The 16,704-nt window shown below is 62.6% G+C and overlaps 1 protein-coding gene across 9 annotated transcripts in view; it reads left to right on the top strand.

Annotated features, from left to right (window-relative positions):
• AATK (apoptosis associated tyrosine kinase) overlaps window positions 1-16,704 on the top strand; it is a 47,660-nt gene that overhangs the window by 21,714 nt on the left and 9,242 nt on the right. For all 9 annotated transcript variants that reach the window (XM_030922505.1, XM_030922508.1, XM_030922507.1 and 6 more), the window contains exons 2-6: window positions 9,009-9,142; window positions 12,266-12,410; window positions 14,868-14,947; window positions 15,486-15,604; window positions 15,732-15,819. In XM_030922505.1, the coding sequence (XP_030778365.1) occupies window positions 9,009-9,142; window positions 12,266-12,410; window positions 14,868-14,947; window positions 15,486-15,604; window positions 15,732-15,819 (566 nt within the window). The remainder of the gene's footprint in view (window positions 1-9,008; window positions 9,143-12,265; window positions 12,411-14,867; window positions 14,948-15,485; window positions 15,605-15,731; window positions 15,820-16,704) is intronic.

The following is a 16,704-nucleotide window of genomic DNA, read 5'->3' on the forward strand; positions in this document are numbered from 1 at the left end:
GGGGACATTTTGGGGGCATTTTTGGGGGGTGTGGGCCAGGCTGGGTCTGTGCAAGAGACCCTGGCTGTTGGTGCCAGGAAAGCTGAAAGAGACTGCCTCGGGGAGGGGAGGGGAGCGAGCCCCGAGTTCCTGGAGGGGTGCATGGAGCCACTTAGGAAGCTTCCTGAGGGGCCGAGCGGGGACAGGGGTGGGGACAGAGAGCCACACCTTGTGTGCTGGCCACCCATCCCTGCAGGAAGGCAGCTTGGGTGGAGGAAGCATGCAGGGGCAAAACTGGGCCCTGTGCTCACCCTGGGTGCACCTGCTGTTGTGGGGTGAATGGCCGGGAACCTTGGAACCTCAGACTGAGCTGGCATGTGGGGGTCACGCCCACACCCATGGGGCGTGCCAGGCACGCCCCATGGGTGAGCAGAGCCTGGAGCCCCGGACAGGTAGGGCCCAAGGTTCTGGAAGAGGCAGTGTGGGTGGAGAGAGTGGAGGCCTCGCCTTACCCCGTGGCAATCACACCACGTGGCCACTCACCATGGGGCCCCTGGACTCCACACAGTCCTGGCCTTATCGAGGGGGCGACTGCTAACTGTGGGGCGACGTGCTGAGGGGAGAGACTGCGAAGCCAGAGGGGCCGAGGAGGCTGGAGGACCAGGTATGGCCATGGGAGGCGGGGCTGCGTGGACACAGGAGGTGGGGGCTGCATGGAGTCGAGGGGAAGTGTATTTGGACCCAACACAGAAAACTTCCTAGCCCTCGGCTTTGACCACGGCCACCCTGTGCTACAATGAGCACCCGGTCCTGGGGACAGCCCTGTAGACGCTGGACCAGGTCAGGTGATGTGTCCCGGGACTCCAGGGTCCGCACAGGCTGCCTGGGACCTGGGGCTGCTGGAGGCGGCTTCCGCCTGGGACATGTGCAGGTTGCGGGGGTGGGGGCTCACCGAGCCAGGTGTGCCCATGGGCTTGGGCTGTGGGGCCATCCTCAGGCTCAGCCAGGCCACTCTCGGAACTCTCTCATGGCCTTCGAGGGAGGACCCTGTGCCGGCAATGCTGCCGGCTGTGGCACCCCAGGCTGGGATCCCTCAGCTCTGCCCTGAGCAAGCGCCATCCTGGACCATGCCTGTGTTTTGAGCTGAGGCTACACTGTGCCTGGAGCTGGCCTCCCTGTTCCTCCGTGAGTGGTCCAGCGTCCCGGGAGCCTCCTGTCCTCTCCACCACCTGCGTAAAATGGCTGAGAGTGCCACCTGGTGGGCGTGAGGGTCGCACTGACCATGCGTCCACGCCTCGGTGGAAAGGGTGGTTACAAGTAAAGTGGACTTTGGGGGATGGGGACAGGGAGGCTGGCGGGCCGGGGCGGGGGTGGGGCCGGGTCCTCACTGCTCAGGGAGACTCATGGGTGAGGGGCCACTCCCAGGAGGGTGGGACCGACTCAAAACCCGCAGCCTGTTGTGGGGGTGTCTCCACCACAAGCACCTTCTCTTCCCTGCTCTTGGTCCCCTGCCAGCTCCTTCTGGCTGGCTCTGCCTCTTCCCACCCCAACTTCTCAGCAGAGCCAGCACTCCAGAGCCAATGGCCAAATTCGACATTAACTTTGAAACTGGAGGCTAAGGCGGGAGGATCGATTGAACCTAGGAGTTTGAGACTAGTCTGGACAACACAGTGAGACCTGTCTCTACAAAAAAAATGTAAACATTAGCTGGGAATGGTGGTGCAAGCCTTTGGTCTGAGCTACCTTGGGAGGCTAAGGCGGGAGGATTATTTGAGCCCAGGAGTTTGAGGCTGCTGTGAGCCGTGATTGTGCCACTGTGCTCCAGCCTGGGTGACAGAGCGAGATTCTATCTCAAAAAGAAAAGAAGGCCGGGCGCAGTGGCTCAAGCCTGTAATCCCAGCACTTTGGGAGGCCGAGACGGGCGGATTACGAGGTCATGAGATCGAGACCATCCTGGCTAATACAGTGAAACCCCGTCTCTACTAAAAAATACAAAAAATTAGCCGGGCGTGGTGGCGGCGCCTGTAGTCCCAGCTACGCGGGAGGCTGAGGCAGGAGAATGGCGGGAACCCGGGAGGTGGAGCTTGCAGTGAGCAGAGATGGAGCCACTGCACTCCAGCCTGGGCGACAGAGCGAGGCTCCGTCTCAAAAAAAAAAAAGAAAAGATAGAGTGGGCCCAGTGGCTCATGCCTGTAATCCCAGCACTTTGGGAGGCCAAGGCAGGCGGATCACCTGAAGTCAGGAGTTCGAGACCAGCCTGGCCAACATAGTGAAACCCCATCTCTACTGAAAATACAAAAGTTCTCCAGGGATGGTGGTGGCAGGTGCCTGTAATCCCAGCTACTTGGGGGGCTGAGGTGGGAGAATCACTTGGAATGGGGAGGCGGAGGTTGCAGTGAGCTGAGATCATGCCACTGCACTCTAGCCTGGGTGACAGAGTGAGACTCTGTCAAAAAAGAGAGAGAGGGAGGGAGAGGGCAGGAGGGGGGGAAGAGAGAGAGAGAGAGAAAAAAAAAAGAGAAAGGAAGGAAGGAAAGAGAGGAGAGGAGAGGAGGAAAAGCTGGCACCAGAGGCCTCTAGGGTTAGCCTGGGCAGAGTCCTTGAAGCCGACCTGGACCTGCCCCCTGCATGTCCAGCCACGTGTGCACAGCAGATGTGCCCTCGCCACCCCCACCTTGGGACCAGCTGGTGCCAGGCCTGAGCCGCTGCATCTGAGTATGGCTTTGAGGATTGATGGTGGCCCTCTAGGGACCGGCCCAGCCACCAAGCTTTCTGTAGCACCCCACCTTCGCTGGGCCTGTCCTGTGTCCCAGGAGGCACAGGGGTTGGGGGCGGATACCACAAAGGCTTTGCTGGGGAGCCGCTCGGAAGGGCCGTTGGGTGAGTTTCCTGTGGCTGCTGTGGCCACGGACTACAGATGTCATGGAGTTGATTATTGTAGGTTCTGGAGATCTGAAATTGAAAGTCACTCACTTTCTTTTCTTTTGGGGGGGACAGAGTCTCACTCTGTCGCCCAGGCTGGAGTGCAGTGGCGCAATCTCAGCTCGCTGTAGCGTCTGCCTCCCAGGTAGCTGGGATTACAGGCACACGCCACCATGGCCGGCTAGTTTTTTGTATTTTTAGTAGAGACAGGGTTTTCACCATGTTGGCCAGGCTGGTCTTGAAGTCCTAACCTCAGGTGATCCACCCACCTTGGCCTCCCAAAGTGCTGGGATTACAAGCGTGAGCCACCACACCCGGCCAAAAGTCACTTTCATTGGCTACAGTCAACACAGTGGAGGCTGGGCTCCGGGGAGAGTCCACCCCTGGCCTTTTCAAGCCCCTCGCATCCGCGGCTCACAGCCCTCACGGCCCCCATGGCCTCTGCTTCTGCAGTCACTTCTCTCGTCTCCAGTTCCTGCCTCCCTTGTCCAAAAACCCTCGGGATGACCCTGGCTCGCCTGACAATCCGGGCTAATGGCCCCACCTCAGGTCCTTTCCTTAATCCCGCCTGCAAAGTTCCTTTTGCCATGTAGGGCACCCGGAGTCTCATGTTTTGAGGATTGGGAGGTGGACGGCTCTAGGGCCGTTACTCTGCATACACCAGGTGCCTTCTGACCAAATCTGGGGAAATTTGAGAATCAAACTAAACAATTATAGTAACACGTTACAGCTCATTGGAATGAAAGGGAGCTCCTAAGTGTGATGTGAATAAACGGGAATGATAATGTCTTGAGCACTGATATGAAAAAAGCAGACCGGGCGCAGTGGCTCACGCCTGTAATCCCAGCACTTTGGGAGGCCGAGACGGGTGGATCACGAGGTCAGGAGATCGAGACCATCCTGGCTAACATGGTGAAACCCCGTCTCTACTAAAAAATACAAAAAAACTAGCCGGGTGAGGTGGCGGGCACCTGTAGTCCCAGCTACTCAGGAGGCTGAGGCAGGAGAATGGCATGAACCCGGGAGGCGGAGCTTGCAGTGAGCTGAGATCCGGCCACTGCACTCCAGCCTGGGCGACAGAGCAAGACTCTGTCTCAAAAAAAAAAAAAAAAAGAAGCAAGCGGGGGTGAAGGCCCTATCCTCCCTCACGGCAGAGTGCTGACCAGGAGATGCAGCAGGAACAGTAGAAATAGTCACCAGCCAGGCCAGGTGGCACATGCCTGTCACACCCGTAATCCCAGCTACCCGGGAGGCTGGGCGGGGAGGACTGCTTGAGGCCAGGAGTTCCCGGCTGCAGTGAGCTGTGATCGCACCACTGCGTTCCCATCCAGACAACACAGTGAGACCCCATATCTAAAACAAATAGAGTCGCCCTCTGGGGGTCCCAAGAGTGGCCGATTCAGTGCCAGTGGACAAGGCTGGTGGACAGAGGACTCAAGGGCTGTGACGATCCTGGTGCATTTTACCCCGCATGGGTGAGGCCCTGTTCCTTGTGTGGACAGTGGCCATAGGAAGTCACAGCCTGGACACGTGTGTGCATGCTGGTGTCACAGTGTACCCACCGCAGGCTCACACAGACACCCTCCAGCCCAGCTGCAGAGGAGGCAGAACTGTGCCCATTCTCACCATGGCCAGGGGCACAGCCTTAGCAGGGCAGCAGAGGGTTGGGGCATCAGCAGGGGTCACCAGGGTTGGGCGGGTCTGCTTTGAAGTGACCTTTCAGTGCGGCTGCTTTCTTGGGCTCTCATAAGGCCTGCGGGAGGACCAGGGACTGCAGTATGGCCAGGTCGGGCTTGGAAGAGCTTGAGGGCCGCACAGTATGTGTGGCAGCAGAGGGCCGGGCTTGGAAGAGCCTGGGGGACACTGTGCAGCGTGGGTGGTAGCAGAGGGTTAAACAGTGGGATGCTGGTTTAAATGGGCTTTCAAGAAGTTTCAGAAACAAAGTCATGTTTAACTTGTGTCTTCCTGGGCATGAGTTTCCGGGCTGTGAGGTCCCAGCTACCCCTTCTCGCATCTGGGCAGAGTGAGGTATTAATGGGCGGGACAGGCAAGCAGACCCCACAGAGGCCTCCCCACCTGCTAGTGGGGGCTAATCCCAAGGAAATAAGTGGGGCCTTCCGCGTGGCTTGTGGAGGGGCAGGCATGGCGTCTGGAGCAGGGTAGTGGAGCTGGCAGAGCCGGGCCACCCTTTGGGTGTGCTTGTGACATCCCTGAGCCTCAGTTTTCAGACTTGTAAAGTGAGGATGATGATACTGAGCAGGCCAGTAGTGGGGACTGAGCCAGGGGATGTGTGTGTGCATGTGTGCATTCATGTGTGTGCCTGTGGAGTTGTGTGTGCGTGTGTGGGGGTGTGTGTGCATGTGTGCACACGCACGTGTGGGTATCTGTGTCTACGAGTGTATGGGTACGTGTGCGTGTGTGGGTGTGTACGCACGTGTGTGCATGTGTGGGTGTGTGCATGTACGTGTGTGCGCATGTGTGGGTGTGTGCACACACCTGTTTGGGTATGTCTGGATGCATGTATGCGCACGCGTGCGCGTGCATGTAGGTGTCTGCACGTGTGTGGGTATGTTTGCACACGTGTGGGGGTTGTGTGCGCATGTGGATGTGTGTGCACGATTGTGTGGGTGCGTGCGTGTGGGTGTGTGTGCATGTGTGTGTGTCTGCCTGTGTGGGGGTGTGCATGCACATGTGGGTATGTCTGCATGTGTGTGGGTGTGCGTGCGTGTGTTGGTGTGTGCGTGTGTGTGCTTGCATGTGTAGGTGTGTTCGCGCGTGTGGGGGGGGTGTGGGCTCGCATATGTGGGTGTGCATGTGGGTGTGTGTGTGCATGGGTGTGCTTGTGTGTGGTTACGTATGTGCACACGTGTGGATATGTGTGGGTGTGGTATGTGCACATGCACGTCTGTGCATGACATTTATGTCTTGGCCCGTGTACAGTGTGTGCACACAGTCACAGGTATGGTTGCATGCATGCTACGTGTGCATGTATGTTTCACGTGTTTTCATGAGGTGTGTGTGCATGAATGTTTCATGTGTTTTCACGCATGCACATATGTGGGCACCTATGTGTGCTGGATTGTTACAAGTGTCATGGTGCCCAGGGTACTAGGCCTTGCCCTTAGCATCTGGGGTCAGAGCGTGGTCTGTCTTGCAAGCTGACAGCCAGTGGGGCCCCAGCAGCAGGTGCCTCTGATGAGGGCACAGAGAAGGTTCTGGGAATGCAGAGGTGGCGGTGGGTGCATTAGGCTGTGGGTGCCAGGGTGGCCGAGAGCAGGTGGGCCTGAGGGAGGCATCAACCTGCGGCCGAGAGGCTGTGGGAACCCCCTCCTCTGCCCAGGGTCCTCTCGTGGCCATGAGGACAGGGCCTGGACTCGCTGGTGTCCTGGACAAACCACCCCACTTCCAGGGGCCCCAGTGTCCTCATCTGCGAAGTGGGATGGTAGTAATTCCCTTTTTTTTTTTTTTTTTTTTTTAAGGCAGAGTCTTACTCTGTTGCCCAGGCTGGAGTGCAATGGCACAATCTCGGCTCACTGCAACCTCTGCCTCCTGGGTTTGAGCAATTCTCCTGCCTCAGCCTCCTGTATAGCTTGGATTACAGGCTTGTGCTACCACGCCCAGCTAATTTTTGTATTTTTAGTAGAGATGGGGTTTCACTATGTTGGCCGGTCTGGTCTCGAACTCCTGACCTCAAGTGATCCACCCAAAGTGCTGAGATTACAGGCGTGAGTAATCGCGCCCCACAAGGGTGGTAGTGATTCTGATGAGGGAGGGTCTCTGGGTGGAGCTTCGGACAGCCGCTGTCAGATGGGATCCACTGCGGTTTCTGCTGCTCTGGGCACGGGTAGGGGCTCCAGAAACCGACCGCTTCTGTGGATGTGAAAGCCTAAGTGTGCCGCCTCTCCTTATAACCCTCTGGCTCTGGCTGGCTTGTGTGGCCATCCTCCACTCCTACATATCCACCTTCAGGGATGTGGCCTTGTGCTCATGGGCAGGCCTGCCCAGTGCCCCTGCCCACCTCTGCCCTCCACTGAGTCAGCACGTGGTGCTGAATGACCCCCCATGGCCGCCCAGCACTGGGACCGGGCCTTCTAGAGGGGAGAGGGGCCTCAGCAGGGCCGTGCCCCAGGGCCAGCTGCCTCAGTGCGGGGGAGGACAGGGGGGAGGATAGGGTCTTGGGGCGGGGGAGCCCAGGGTGGCTGAGGTGGGGCCCGAAGGGGAGGTTGAGGGGGAGGCTGAGGTCGGGCATCCTGGGGCTGCCGTTTGCCCTGCAGGTGGCCTGTCCAGCCCCAGGGCTCTGCCGGCTCTGAGGACAGAAGTCCAGATCCTGGCCCCAAAAGGCCACAGAGAGGTTCCTTCACTCACCCAGTGTGTCCCATGAGGGAAAGGCCCGCCAGGAGAGGGGCCAGGAGGGCGTGGGTGAAGGTGGCAGAGGGGTGTGGACTGATGCCAGGCAGGCACCAGATGGAGCCTGGGAGATGGGCACCATGGCAACACGCAGTCCCGGAAGGCACTGGCTGCTTCGGAGGGCGGGGCCTGCTGAGTGCCTATGAGCCTCTGCCTGTGTTCCTGCCGTACGGGTGTGAGAATACAGGGGGGCTTACCCGGTGTGCGGGGTGTCCTCACACGCATGACACGCACGCACATCCTGGAAACCTCACCTGGGACAATATCGGTTCACGACCCCACCCATCGGCTCTTCTCCGCATGCGGCAGAGTTGGTTTCCTGCCCCAGTAACCCGGGTCTTGCTTTGCCGGCTGCCCCTGCCTCCTTGTCCCCACAGCCCTGTCTGGTCCTCACTCCAAGCCGTCCTGGGTCCTCTCTTCCTCATGTGTGGGTGTGGGGAACAACCTGGAGACCCGAGCAGGAAGCCCAGGGTGCCCTCACTGTCTTCTAGCTCACGCCACCTCCAGGCAGCCTTCCCAGATGCCCCGTTAGCCTGCAGCCCTGGCAGAGCAGGCCAGGCGAGGTCAGCTGTGCCACCTTGGGCAGCCCTGCCCCCGCTGACCCTGTTTCATCGCTGGTCCAATGGGGTAGAGATGACAACAGCTTTGGGGGTGTGCTGGGCCAGGAGGTGGGGTGTTAGGAGCTGGGGAGCTGAGAAGCTGTAGGTGCTCAGTGGCAAGAGGCACTGGGGGTGGCCGGGAAATCTCCAGGGCCAAGTGGAGGACAGCCAGACAGAAAGCTTTTAGGGAAGGGCACGGATTGGAGCTGGGTGTGGTGGGACGGGGCAGGCCCAGGGGATAGAGCCAGCGGGTCAGTGTGCCCTCCCCTGCCCAGGGGACACCCAGGCTGGCCCCCACCATGTCATCCTGTGGGCAGCAGATGGACCGAGCTTCCTCGAAGCCTGGCTCAGCTCAACTGTCCTGATTTGGAAGCCGGGCTCAGCTCAATACTCGGGTGTTGGGAGGGATGCTTACTGTCAGTTTCCCTCTGAGATGAGCTCCGTGGACCAGCAGCTGCAGAAGGGGGTTTCCCCGCGGTTCCCAGGACAGAAACAGCACCAGAGGCCTGGCCGTGGGTTTGGCAAGGGGACAGCTTGGAGGCACCAGGTGGCACGCAGGAGCCCTGCTACCCAGCAGGGGCAGCACCACCTTCTCAGGGACAGTGAGGTCCCCGCACCTCAGAGGCTGGAAGAGCCTTGAGCCCTCGCTGTCCGGAGCCTGATGCATGGCCAGCAGATAGCAGCCAGCAACGTGGTCTCCTGTGTTTGAAGAGTCCATGTCCCCTTCCCAGCCCCAGAGGGGCAAGGTGGGGTGACTGGCATCCGGGAGGGAGATGGGGGTCCCCCTGTAGCCCCTGAGACCCTGACTTCTCAGAGGGGTATCTGTGAACCCCAGAATTGGGAACTGGGCAGGCTCTGGCCACTCTGCTAACCCCATGTCCCCCTGGCAAGGCCAGGGCGGTGTCCAGTGACTGGCTGCAGGACTGCAGGCTCTGGCCACCTGCTCGCCACACTGTGAGGGGTGGGGTCTGGGGTGAGAGGTCAGGGTGCTGAGGCCCAGCCTGGACTGGGGCTGCGGAGCCTGGAGCAGGAGCAGGGGCAGGGGCAGGGGCCTGGCCGGCCCTCAGCCACGGCCACTCTCACTGCGCTGCTCTCCCGCAGACGGCGCCCCGCTCAGCGAGCTGTCCTGGCCGTCCCCCCTCACTGTGGTGACTGTGTCCTTCTCCGGGCTCTTCGCCGTCATCGTCCTCATGCTGGCCTGCCTGTGCTGTAAGAAGGGTGGCATCGGGTTCAAGGTGAGGCCTGGGGGCTGCTGTGGGATCCTGCAGGCAAGGCCTGTAGCGTCCACTTGACCCTGAGCTTCTCTCCTTCCCGGGGCCACCAACGTGGCTGCTAGGTGGCCATAGTCGCTGTGGGGCCACCTGGGGACCACGTGGACCCTGGTCCAGGGACTCCATAGCTCCTCCTCAGGAACCTGCCCCAGCTTCCCTGACTTGGAAGCCGTCTGTTGGGGCATGATCTGATGCTCCCACTCTAGCCTGGGGTTGGGCTTGAGCACTCATGGAGGCTGAGGACGGCCTTTCAGGGGGCGTCGGGGCCTCTGGAGCTGATGTGGGAGGGGGCTTGCCCCCCTAGAGACCCCTGACTCCTGGTGAAGGAGCTGCCTCTGCAGGGGGCCCTCACATCCCTCCGAATTCAATCTGCAAAGGGAAGTCCGGGCCGCCCAGACAAGCTTCCCGCACAGATACCTTCTCACCAGTTGAAGTCCCCTTGTCCAGGGTATCTTCTGCCCTCTGGAGGGGGCGGTGTGCGATGCTGGAGCCCTGCCTGCTGGTTAGGGAGCATCACCAAGGGCAAGGCCTGGCCTCACTAGGCTGCCGTTCTGGAGGCCCCCAGCCAAGGACAGGTGCCGAGCACTGCTCCTCCCCCTGTAAACCCCCAGCCCACTTCCCGCTGTAACTCTGAGCAGCAGGGAAGGCCAGGCAGAAAGAACCCCAGCCGGCACTGCCCACCCCTCCCGGAGTCCCCATGGTCCCGTTCCTGCTGATGAGCAAACGACACCCTGGCCTGGACCTCTGGTGGTTCACACACCCAGGGGGTCAGCCCCATCCCTGGGCCAGAGGCCGGATTCTTAACGCCAGAAGTCAGGGAGGAGGAGGGTGGGAGGCTTCGTTCTGCGGCGCACACAGCACCCCGTCCATATCTCAGGGGCGCTTTCCTATGAAGTGACCCATGCACCCGCTGGCGTCACCCCCATTTTGGAGACAGTCCCAGAGTCCTCCCTGCCCCAGTATGTCATGACGCAGAGTGGGCCAAGGAGCGGGCCCTGCCCGCCTGTCTCGCTGGCCTGGACGGTGATGGCGCTGAATGTGGCCTTTTTACCTTTTCCAAAGGCCACATTTTCCAGCCCGTTCACCCTTCCAGAGCCCTCTGAGGTGGCCTAGGCCCCGTCAGCCAATGAGCAGCTGCGGGCCTGGGCGGCAAAGCTGTGGCCCCAGGCTGTGGGGTCTGCGCTCCTGCCCAGAGCCCCTACCCTGCCCTGGGGACATGCCCCTGGACCTGCTGGCACCAGGGGCCGGGCCAGGCAGCGCTGGCGCCTTCCTGGGGATCCTGAGGCCAGAGCCTCAAGGTCTGGCGGGGGCGGGAGTGGAGGTGGGGCCTGGGTGGGGCATGTGGGGCTATTGTATCAGTGGCCCCTCCTTGGGGTACTGTAAGAACAAGGCCCCAAACAAGGGCTGGCCACAGCTCCTCCTCCTGCGCCCTCCTCACCTCCTTGGGAACATGGTGCCTGGAACATTCCAGCGCCAGCGTGCCTCTGGGAAGTCCTGCCTCCACACTGGGCTCCCTCCTGGGATCTGGGGGCCTGTGCCAGACTCCCTGGTGGGGAGCTGTGCTGGGGGAAGGGGCTGGGCAGGCCCCCAATGCTGACCCTGTGCTACCTGATTGCACGCTGCATCAGCAGGACCTGGCCGGCCCCCAGGCAGCAGGTAACGCCTGGAGCCCGGGCCCGACCCCAGGGAGAGATGGCATCTGTGACCCAGACCCCTCTACAAAGCCCAGATGGGTGGGGCCAGGGCTGGGATTGGAGGGCCAAGAGGGGGCTTCTGGGGTCCTGGGGAGGGGGAGTTGCCCACACAGCACCTGCATCCCCCATCCCCCATCCCTGTGTGCTCCAAAAGTGCAGGCTGGGCCAGGCTTGCGGGAATACCAACAGAGCCACTCACCCCTCTTTTTGCAGCCCAGGGAAGGGAGGCGTCCCCAGGGTCACACGTAGTGTGTGAGGAGCCCAGGCCTCCCCTCCCACTGCACTTGCCTGTCCTCGGACTCACCAGGCCGGGTGCTGGCCAGGATCCAGCTGGAAGTCCCTTGACCCATCCGAGCCTCAGTTTCCCCACTGGGGCACTGGGAGTTGTGAGGAGGCAGAGAGGCTGTACCGAGTGCTCAGGGATTGCGGCTGTCACTGTGTGCCTGGGGCCATTGCTTTCAGCTGGCCCAGGACTTTGGAGACTTTGGCTCTCAGAGCAGGAATGTGCCCTGGACTTGGGGGTGGGGTCTCCCCTAGACAGGTGTGGCCTCTGCATTTCAAAATAGCAGCCTGGCAGGGAGTGGCCCAGCCCTAGGCTGCACGGGGCCAGGCTCTTAAGGAGTCCTGGGAGCTCCAGAGGTGGTACGACCACCAGGCAAAGGTCCAGGGCCTTCGGGGTGGATGGCGGTGGCAGGTGGGCTGCCCAGGGTGAAGATGGCCGCTGGGCTCTGGGCTCCCAGGCACCCAGGAATGCTCCTTGTCCACGCAGTGGAAGGGTTGCTTAGTTGCTTCTCCCACAGGACTGTGGGACAGGAGGCAATGGAATTCCTGTCCCCGAAGCTGCCCCATGGGAGGGTGGAACCCCAGGCAGGGCCCGGGGTGAGGGGCTGCTGGGGATGCGGGTGGTTGAGAGGTGTTGGGGGCTGATTCTGGATGGGCAGGGCCAGCTGGCCTCAGTGCCCTCACCTCTGTCCCTTGGTTCCCTGCCTCTAGGCCCTCAGGCCCCAAGGTGGGGCTCAGCCTGGGCTGTCCACCAGGGAGGGATGGGGGAACTGAGGCCAGGCCAAGGCGCTGGTGCCTACAGCTCATCGCACCCTTTCTGGAGTCTGAGATGGGTCCTCTTGGCTCTGAGATCTGCCTCTGGCCCCTTATGGGACAACTGAGCCCCTGGTGGGGGGGCGCGGGGGGGTCAGCAAGAGGAGACAGATAGAAAGGCAGTTAGCAGGGGTGCTGGGCCGTTGGCCTGCAGGGGTGGGGGCTCCAATTCTGGGCCAAGTACCGCCTCCTGTCCTGCCCTGGGGGCTCGGCCCTGGAAGAAAGGGGCCTGGAAAGGCCCAGCCACACCCTTCCTGGACCTGCGAGAAGCCCTGCTCATGCCCGGCCCGGCCCGCAGGAGTTTGAGAATGCGGAGGGGGATGAGTATGCGGCTGACCTGGCACAGGGCTCCCCGGCCACGGCAGCACAGAACGGGCCCGACGTGTACGTCCTGCCACTCACGGAGGTCTCCCTGCCCATGGCCAAGCAGCCTGGGCGCTCAGGTGAGGGCTGGGTGGGGAGACAGGGTGGCCTCCCTCCGGGGCCCAGGTGCTGGGTGTTGGGCGTGACCTGGGGGAGCCAGGGAGACCAGAAGACTCAGCTCTGGAGTGGGAGCAGCACAGGGCTGGGAGTGGCTGCTGGGGTAGACGCAGTGTGTGGCCCTGGACTCCCTGTGGCTGCGTCCCAGGCTGTGCTGTGGGGCCAAAGGTGCATGTACCTCTCTCCTGGGCCTGGGGGCTGGCCAGGGGTTGGCAGGGTCTGGTACAGCCCTGGGCCTCCAGCCTCCCCTGCCCAAGGGCTGCTATGCACAGGGGCAGTGGTAGGCACTGGGGCAGGGGTGCGGCTGTTTGGTTCTGGACACGGCCATGTGCTGGGGGCAGGGACTCTTCTACAGTCCAGAGATGCTTGACCCCAGATTCCTGCCCCCTTGAGCGCCAGCCCTTCAGGGACACGGGCTCCATTGTGCATGGTGGGAGGAGGGGCCCTGGTGGGGCCCCTGTGGGGCCCCTGTGGGCGGGTGGTGAATCGGCCTTTCACTCAGGCTGGGGGGAGGGGCCGAGGGGTGGGGCTGACCCAGGAGTGCAGGTGCAGGCAGGGCCCTCAGCCACAGCCTCATCTGCCCCCATCTTAGGGTCCTAGGCCGACCACTCACATGGGGTGGACGTGCTGGGGGAGGCTGGGGGTGAATGGCCAGGCTTCAGGAACTCCCAGTTCTGTCCTGGAGCCTGGGTGGTGGGTGGGGGTCCCTCTAGAACCATCAGATCTCAGGCCCCCTCCCAGGAAGCTTCTAGCCGGGGGCTTCCCCCATCACTGCCCACCCCCAGCTCCTCTGGGAACACAGGCAGGAGGGGTGTCAGGCCAGTGGGAGGGGCCCCTGCCAGCCCTGTTGGGGCTCTGTTGGCACCTGGGCCTGTTACCACAGTGCCATGAAGGCTGCCTCACCTGCTCTGAGCCGTGCCTGGCTGGGCCCCGCGAGCCTAGCCTTCATCGTGGCAGCCTGGCACCCAAGGCACTGGTCTGGGACCTAGAGAGGGCCCCCAGCCCCCAGCTTCGGAGCCAGGGCCTCAACGCGTCCTACTCTGCCCCGTCTCCTGGAGGACAGGTTCCCAGTTAGGCAGGAATCAGGGCTGGCACTTGAGCTGTGAGCACATCTGTGGCCGGGCGTGGAGGACTGCAGCCACCCACTCAGCGCACGAGGCCCTCTGACATTCCCAGATGGCTGCGGGGGTCCCTGAGCCCTGTGCTGACCTTGCTGGGAGCTGTCAGGGACCATCCAAGGGGGTACCGCCCTTGGGTCCAGGGGCAGGTATGTGCCTGGCCCCTGCAGATTCTCCGAGCCACCTCTGGAGGACTGTCCTGGGGACTGGGGTCGGCGGACAGGGACCTGGAAGAAGGCAGTGGTTACCCGTTTCTCTACTTCTGCAGCTCTGGTTTCAGTTTTCCGGGGGGAATGTGCTTCTAGAGAGGAGAGAGATTGGGGTGAGGCCAGAAGAGTAGCCCCAGAGGTCAGCAGGGAGAACCTGGGCAATGTCCCCACCCAATGGGGACTGCAGAGAAGGACGGCCGCCCGCTGCCTCCGGCGGTGCCCAGGGCCTCTGGACTGTCTCAGCACCCGTGGTCAGGACCCCACACTTGCTCAGGGACAGTGTGGGCCTGGACGCCCCAGGGTGAAAGGGCTGTCCAGACAGGCTGGGCTCGGGACACAGCGCCCGGTGGGCCCACATGCCCTGCCCCACCTCTACGTTTTCTGGGTCTCTGGGCCCTGGAAGGAGCCCCCTCCCCCTGGGCTCTCCTGGCAGCTGGGCTCAGACCCAGCCCCGTCAACCCTCTGGGCAGTTGGCGTGGGAGCAGAATTCGGGGAATCCCTCGGGGCGTGGGCAGGCATGAGTGGGCTCTGCCAGCGCTGGCCCCTTCCTCCCGGGCCTCACTGACCCTTCCTCCCGCTGACCTCACCCGGCCTGGCCCTCGGGGAGAATGGGCCAGTGTGCTCCGTGCGGGGTTGTGCCAAGCAGCCCCCAACAAAGGAGCCTTTGGTGTGCCTGGCGTGGGATGCCAGCCTGCGGCAGGGTGGGGCTGGGCCGCTCCAGTGCCCTCCCTGTGCCGTGGCCCCAGCCTCTCGCTCAGCCACACTGCCTGCCTGGTACAGCCCATGTGGCGGGTCCGGCTCCAGGCCCTGCTGTCCCTTGCAGCTATTCCAGTGGCTTCAGGCACCTTCTCCAGACCTATCCAGAAAGATGCCCGGATGGAGCCTGCAGCTCCGTGGCTTTTCTGGGAAGCAGCGGCCCCTGATCTCGAGAGACCCTGGCTCCTGATGCTAGCCCCAAGCTTGCCAGCTGGTGCTGGGGACTCAGGACAGTTCCCCAGAACAGGCCAAGCGGGTAGTCCCTCCAGGGGCCAGGTGAGGAAGCTGGGGGGTGCGAAGGCCGCACTGGGTCCCTGAGCCCCCTGCTTGGTTACAGTGCAGCTCCTCAAGTCCACGGACCTGGGCCGGCACAGCCTCCTATACCTGAAGGAAATCGGCCATGGCTGGTTCGGGAAGGTATGTGTCCCACCTGGGAGAGAGGGCTCTCGCCTGGTAGGCAGAAGGGACACAGGGATGCAGATCTGTTCTTCCTGGGAGCCACCGCAGCCCCGAGGGTCCCTTCTCTGGACCCTGGGCCCTGCTGGATCCCTCCTCAGGGAGGTCTTCAGGGTCTGGCTGCAGCCCCTTCTCCGTAGGGGGTCCTGGGGTCAGAGGTACCTGGGGAGGGGCCCTGGGAGGGAGAGGAGCAGGCTCTTGGTCCTGGCCTTCCCCCGACCCTGGCCTAAACGAGACAACTGGGTCCCTCTTCCTCACTTCAAACCTCCAGAGAGAGAGAGAGAGAGAGGGCAGCGGGAGACCTTGGGGAGAGAGTAACACAAAATACTCAGAATATTACAGCCAGAAGGTCGCTGGGAGGGGTCTGGAACCCACACCCTGCGCTGCAGTGAATGGACTGGGCACAGGAGGAGAAGGGGCCGGGGCGGGTGGGAGAAGAGTAAGGCCTGGAAGCCGGGGCCTGTGGAGGCGGAGCAGCTGCGGGGGACGCTGTCCACAGGTGATCCTGGGGGAGGTGAACGCTGGCGTCCGCAGTGCCCAGGTGGTGGTGAAGGAGCTGCAGGCCAGCGCCAGCGTGCAGGAGCAGATGCAGTTCTTGGAGGAGGTGCAGCCCTACAGGTGGGAGGCCATCGAGCACAAAGGCCCACACTGTGCGACCCCCTCCTCTCCCTCCCCTGCTCGGCCCGCCTCCCCCTCCCCCGCTCCCGCTCCTCCCAAGTCAGGGGCCGCCTGTCCACTCCTGCAGGGCCCTGAAGCACAGCAACCTGCTCCAGTGCCTGGCCCAGTGTGCCGAGGTGACGCCCTACCTGCTGGTGATGGAGTTCTGCCCGCTGGTGAGCTGCTGCCTGTGGGGACCTGGGGCCTTTGCTGAGCCGGGGCTCTCCCTTGCCCTGCCAGTGTCTGGTGCCACCCCCTCCCTGGGGGCCTCACATCCTCCCTAAAGCCAAGACCCAGGGACCCTGCCCCACCGCCTTCCAGAGGAGGCCATGGGAAGACCCAGCCTCCCTGGGGAGGGACTGTGGGGGCTGGGCACAGGACAGGCCTGCGCTGGGACTCCTTGCACCCCTGGGGAGCTGCCAGCTGCTTGCTCACCTGCCTGTGTGCCCTGTGATTCAGGGGGAGGCATCCTGGGCCAATTGGGGGGGCCACTGCTCCAATGGGGCTCCACGGCCTCACTCAGGCTTGAGTTTGTCATGGGGGACTGGGGATGGCCACTTCCCCAGGCTGCCTGGAGTCCTGGGCCTGCCCGTCACCACCCCCCCGGGGACCCACCCCCGCCAGGGACCTGCCCCCCACCCCCTTGCACATACACAGCTCCTGCACTGAGCCGAGCCTGCCCGCAGCTGGGCTAGGTCCCCTGCTGGCTTCCCTTGGGACAGGGGCCCTCACACATTGGCGTCTGGACTCCTAACCCTGGCCCTCCCAGGAGCTGGGCTTTCAGCAGGTCAGGGGCTGCCGACCAACCCTCAACCACCAGCCCCAGGCTCCATTAAGCAGATCCACCTGGGCCCTGCATTTCTCTCTGTACCACAGGCCAAGGGACTCCTGCTGCCCAGGGCTGGCTGAGGGGCAGTGGAGAGGGAGCCTTCAGTCCAGCCCAGCCCTGGTGGACACAGCCCCTCTCCAGGAACTGTTGGGTGTCAGCCACTGTGCAGGGCGCGGGGCTGCTCTGGGCAGCTGCTGTCCGTCAGCTGTGGGTAGGGGTGGAGGAGTTGGGG

The sequence above is a fragment of the Rhinopithecus roxellana genome, chromosome 19 (assembly GCF_007565055.1).
Source record: "Rhinopithecus roxellana isolate Shanxi Qingling chromosome 19, ASM756505v1, whole genome shotgun sequence".
NCBI classification, from domain to species: Eukaryota; Metazoa; Chordata; class Mammalia; order Primates; family Cercopithecidae; genus Rhinopithecus; species Rhinopithecus roxellana.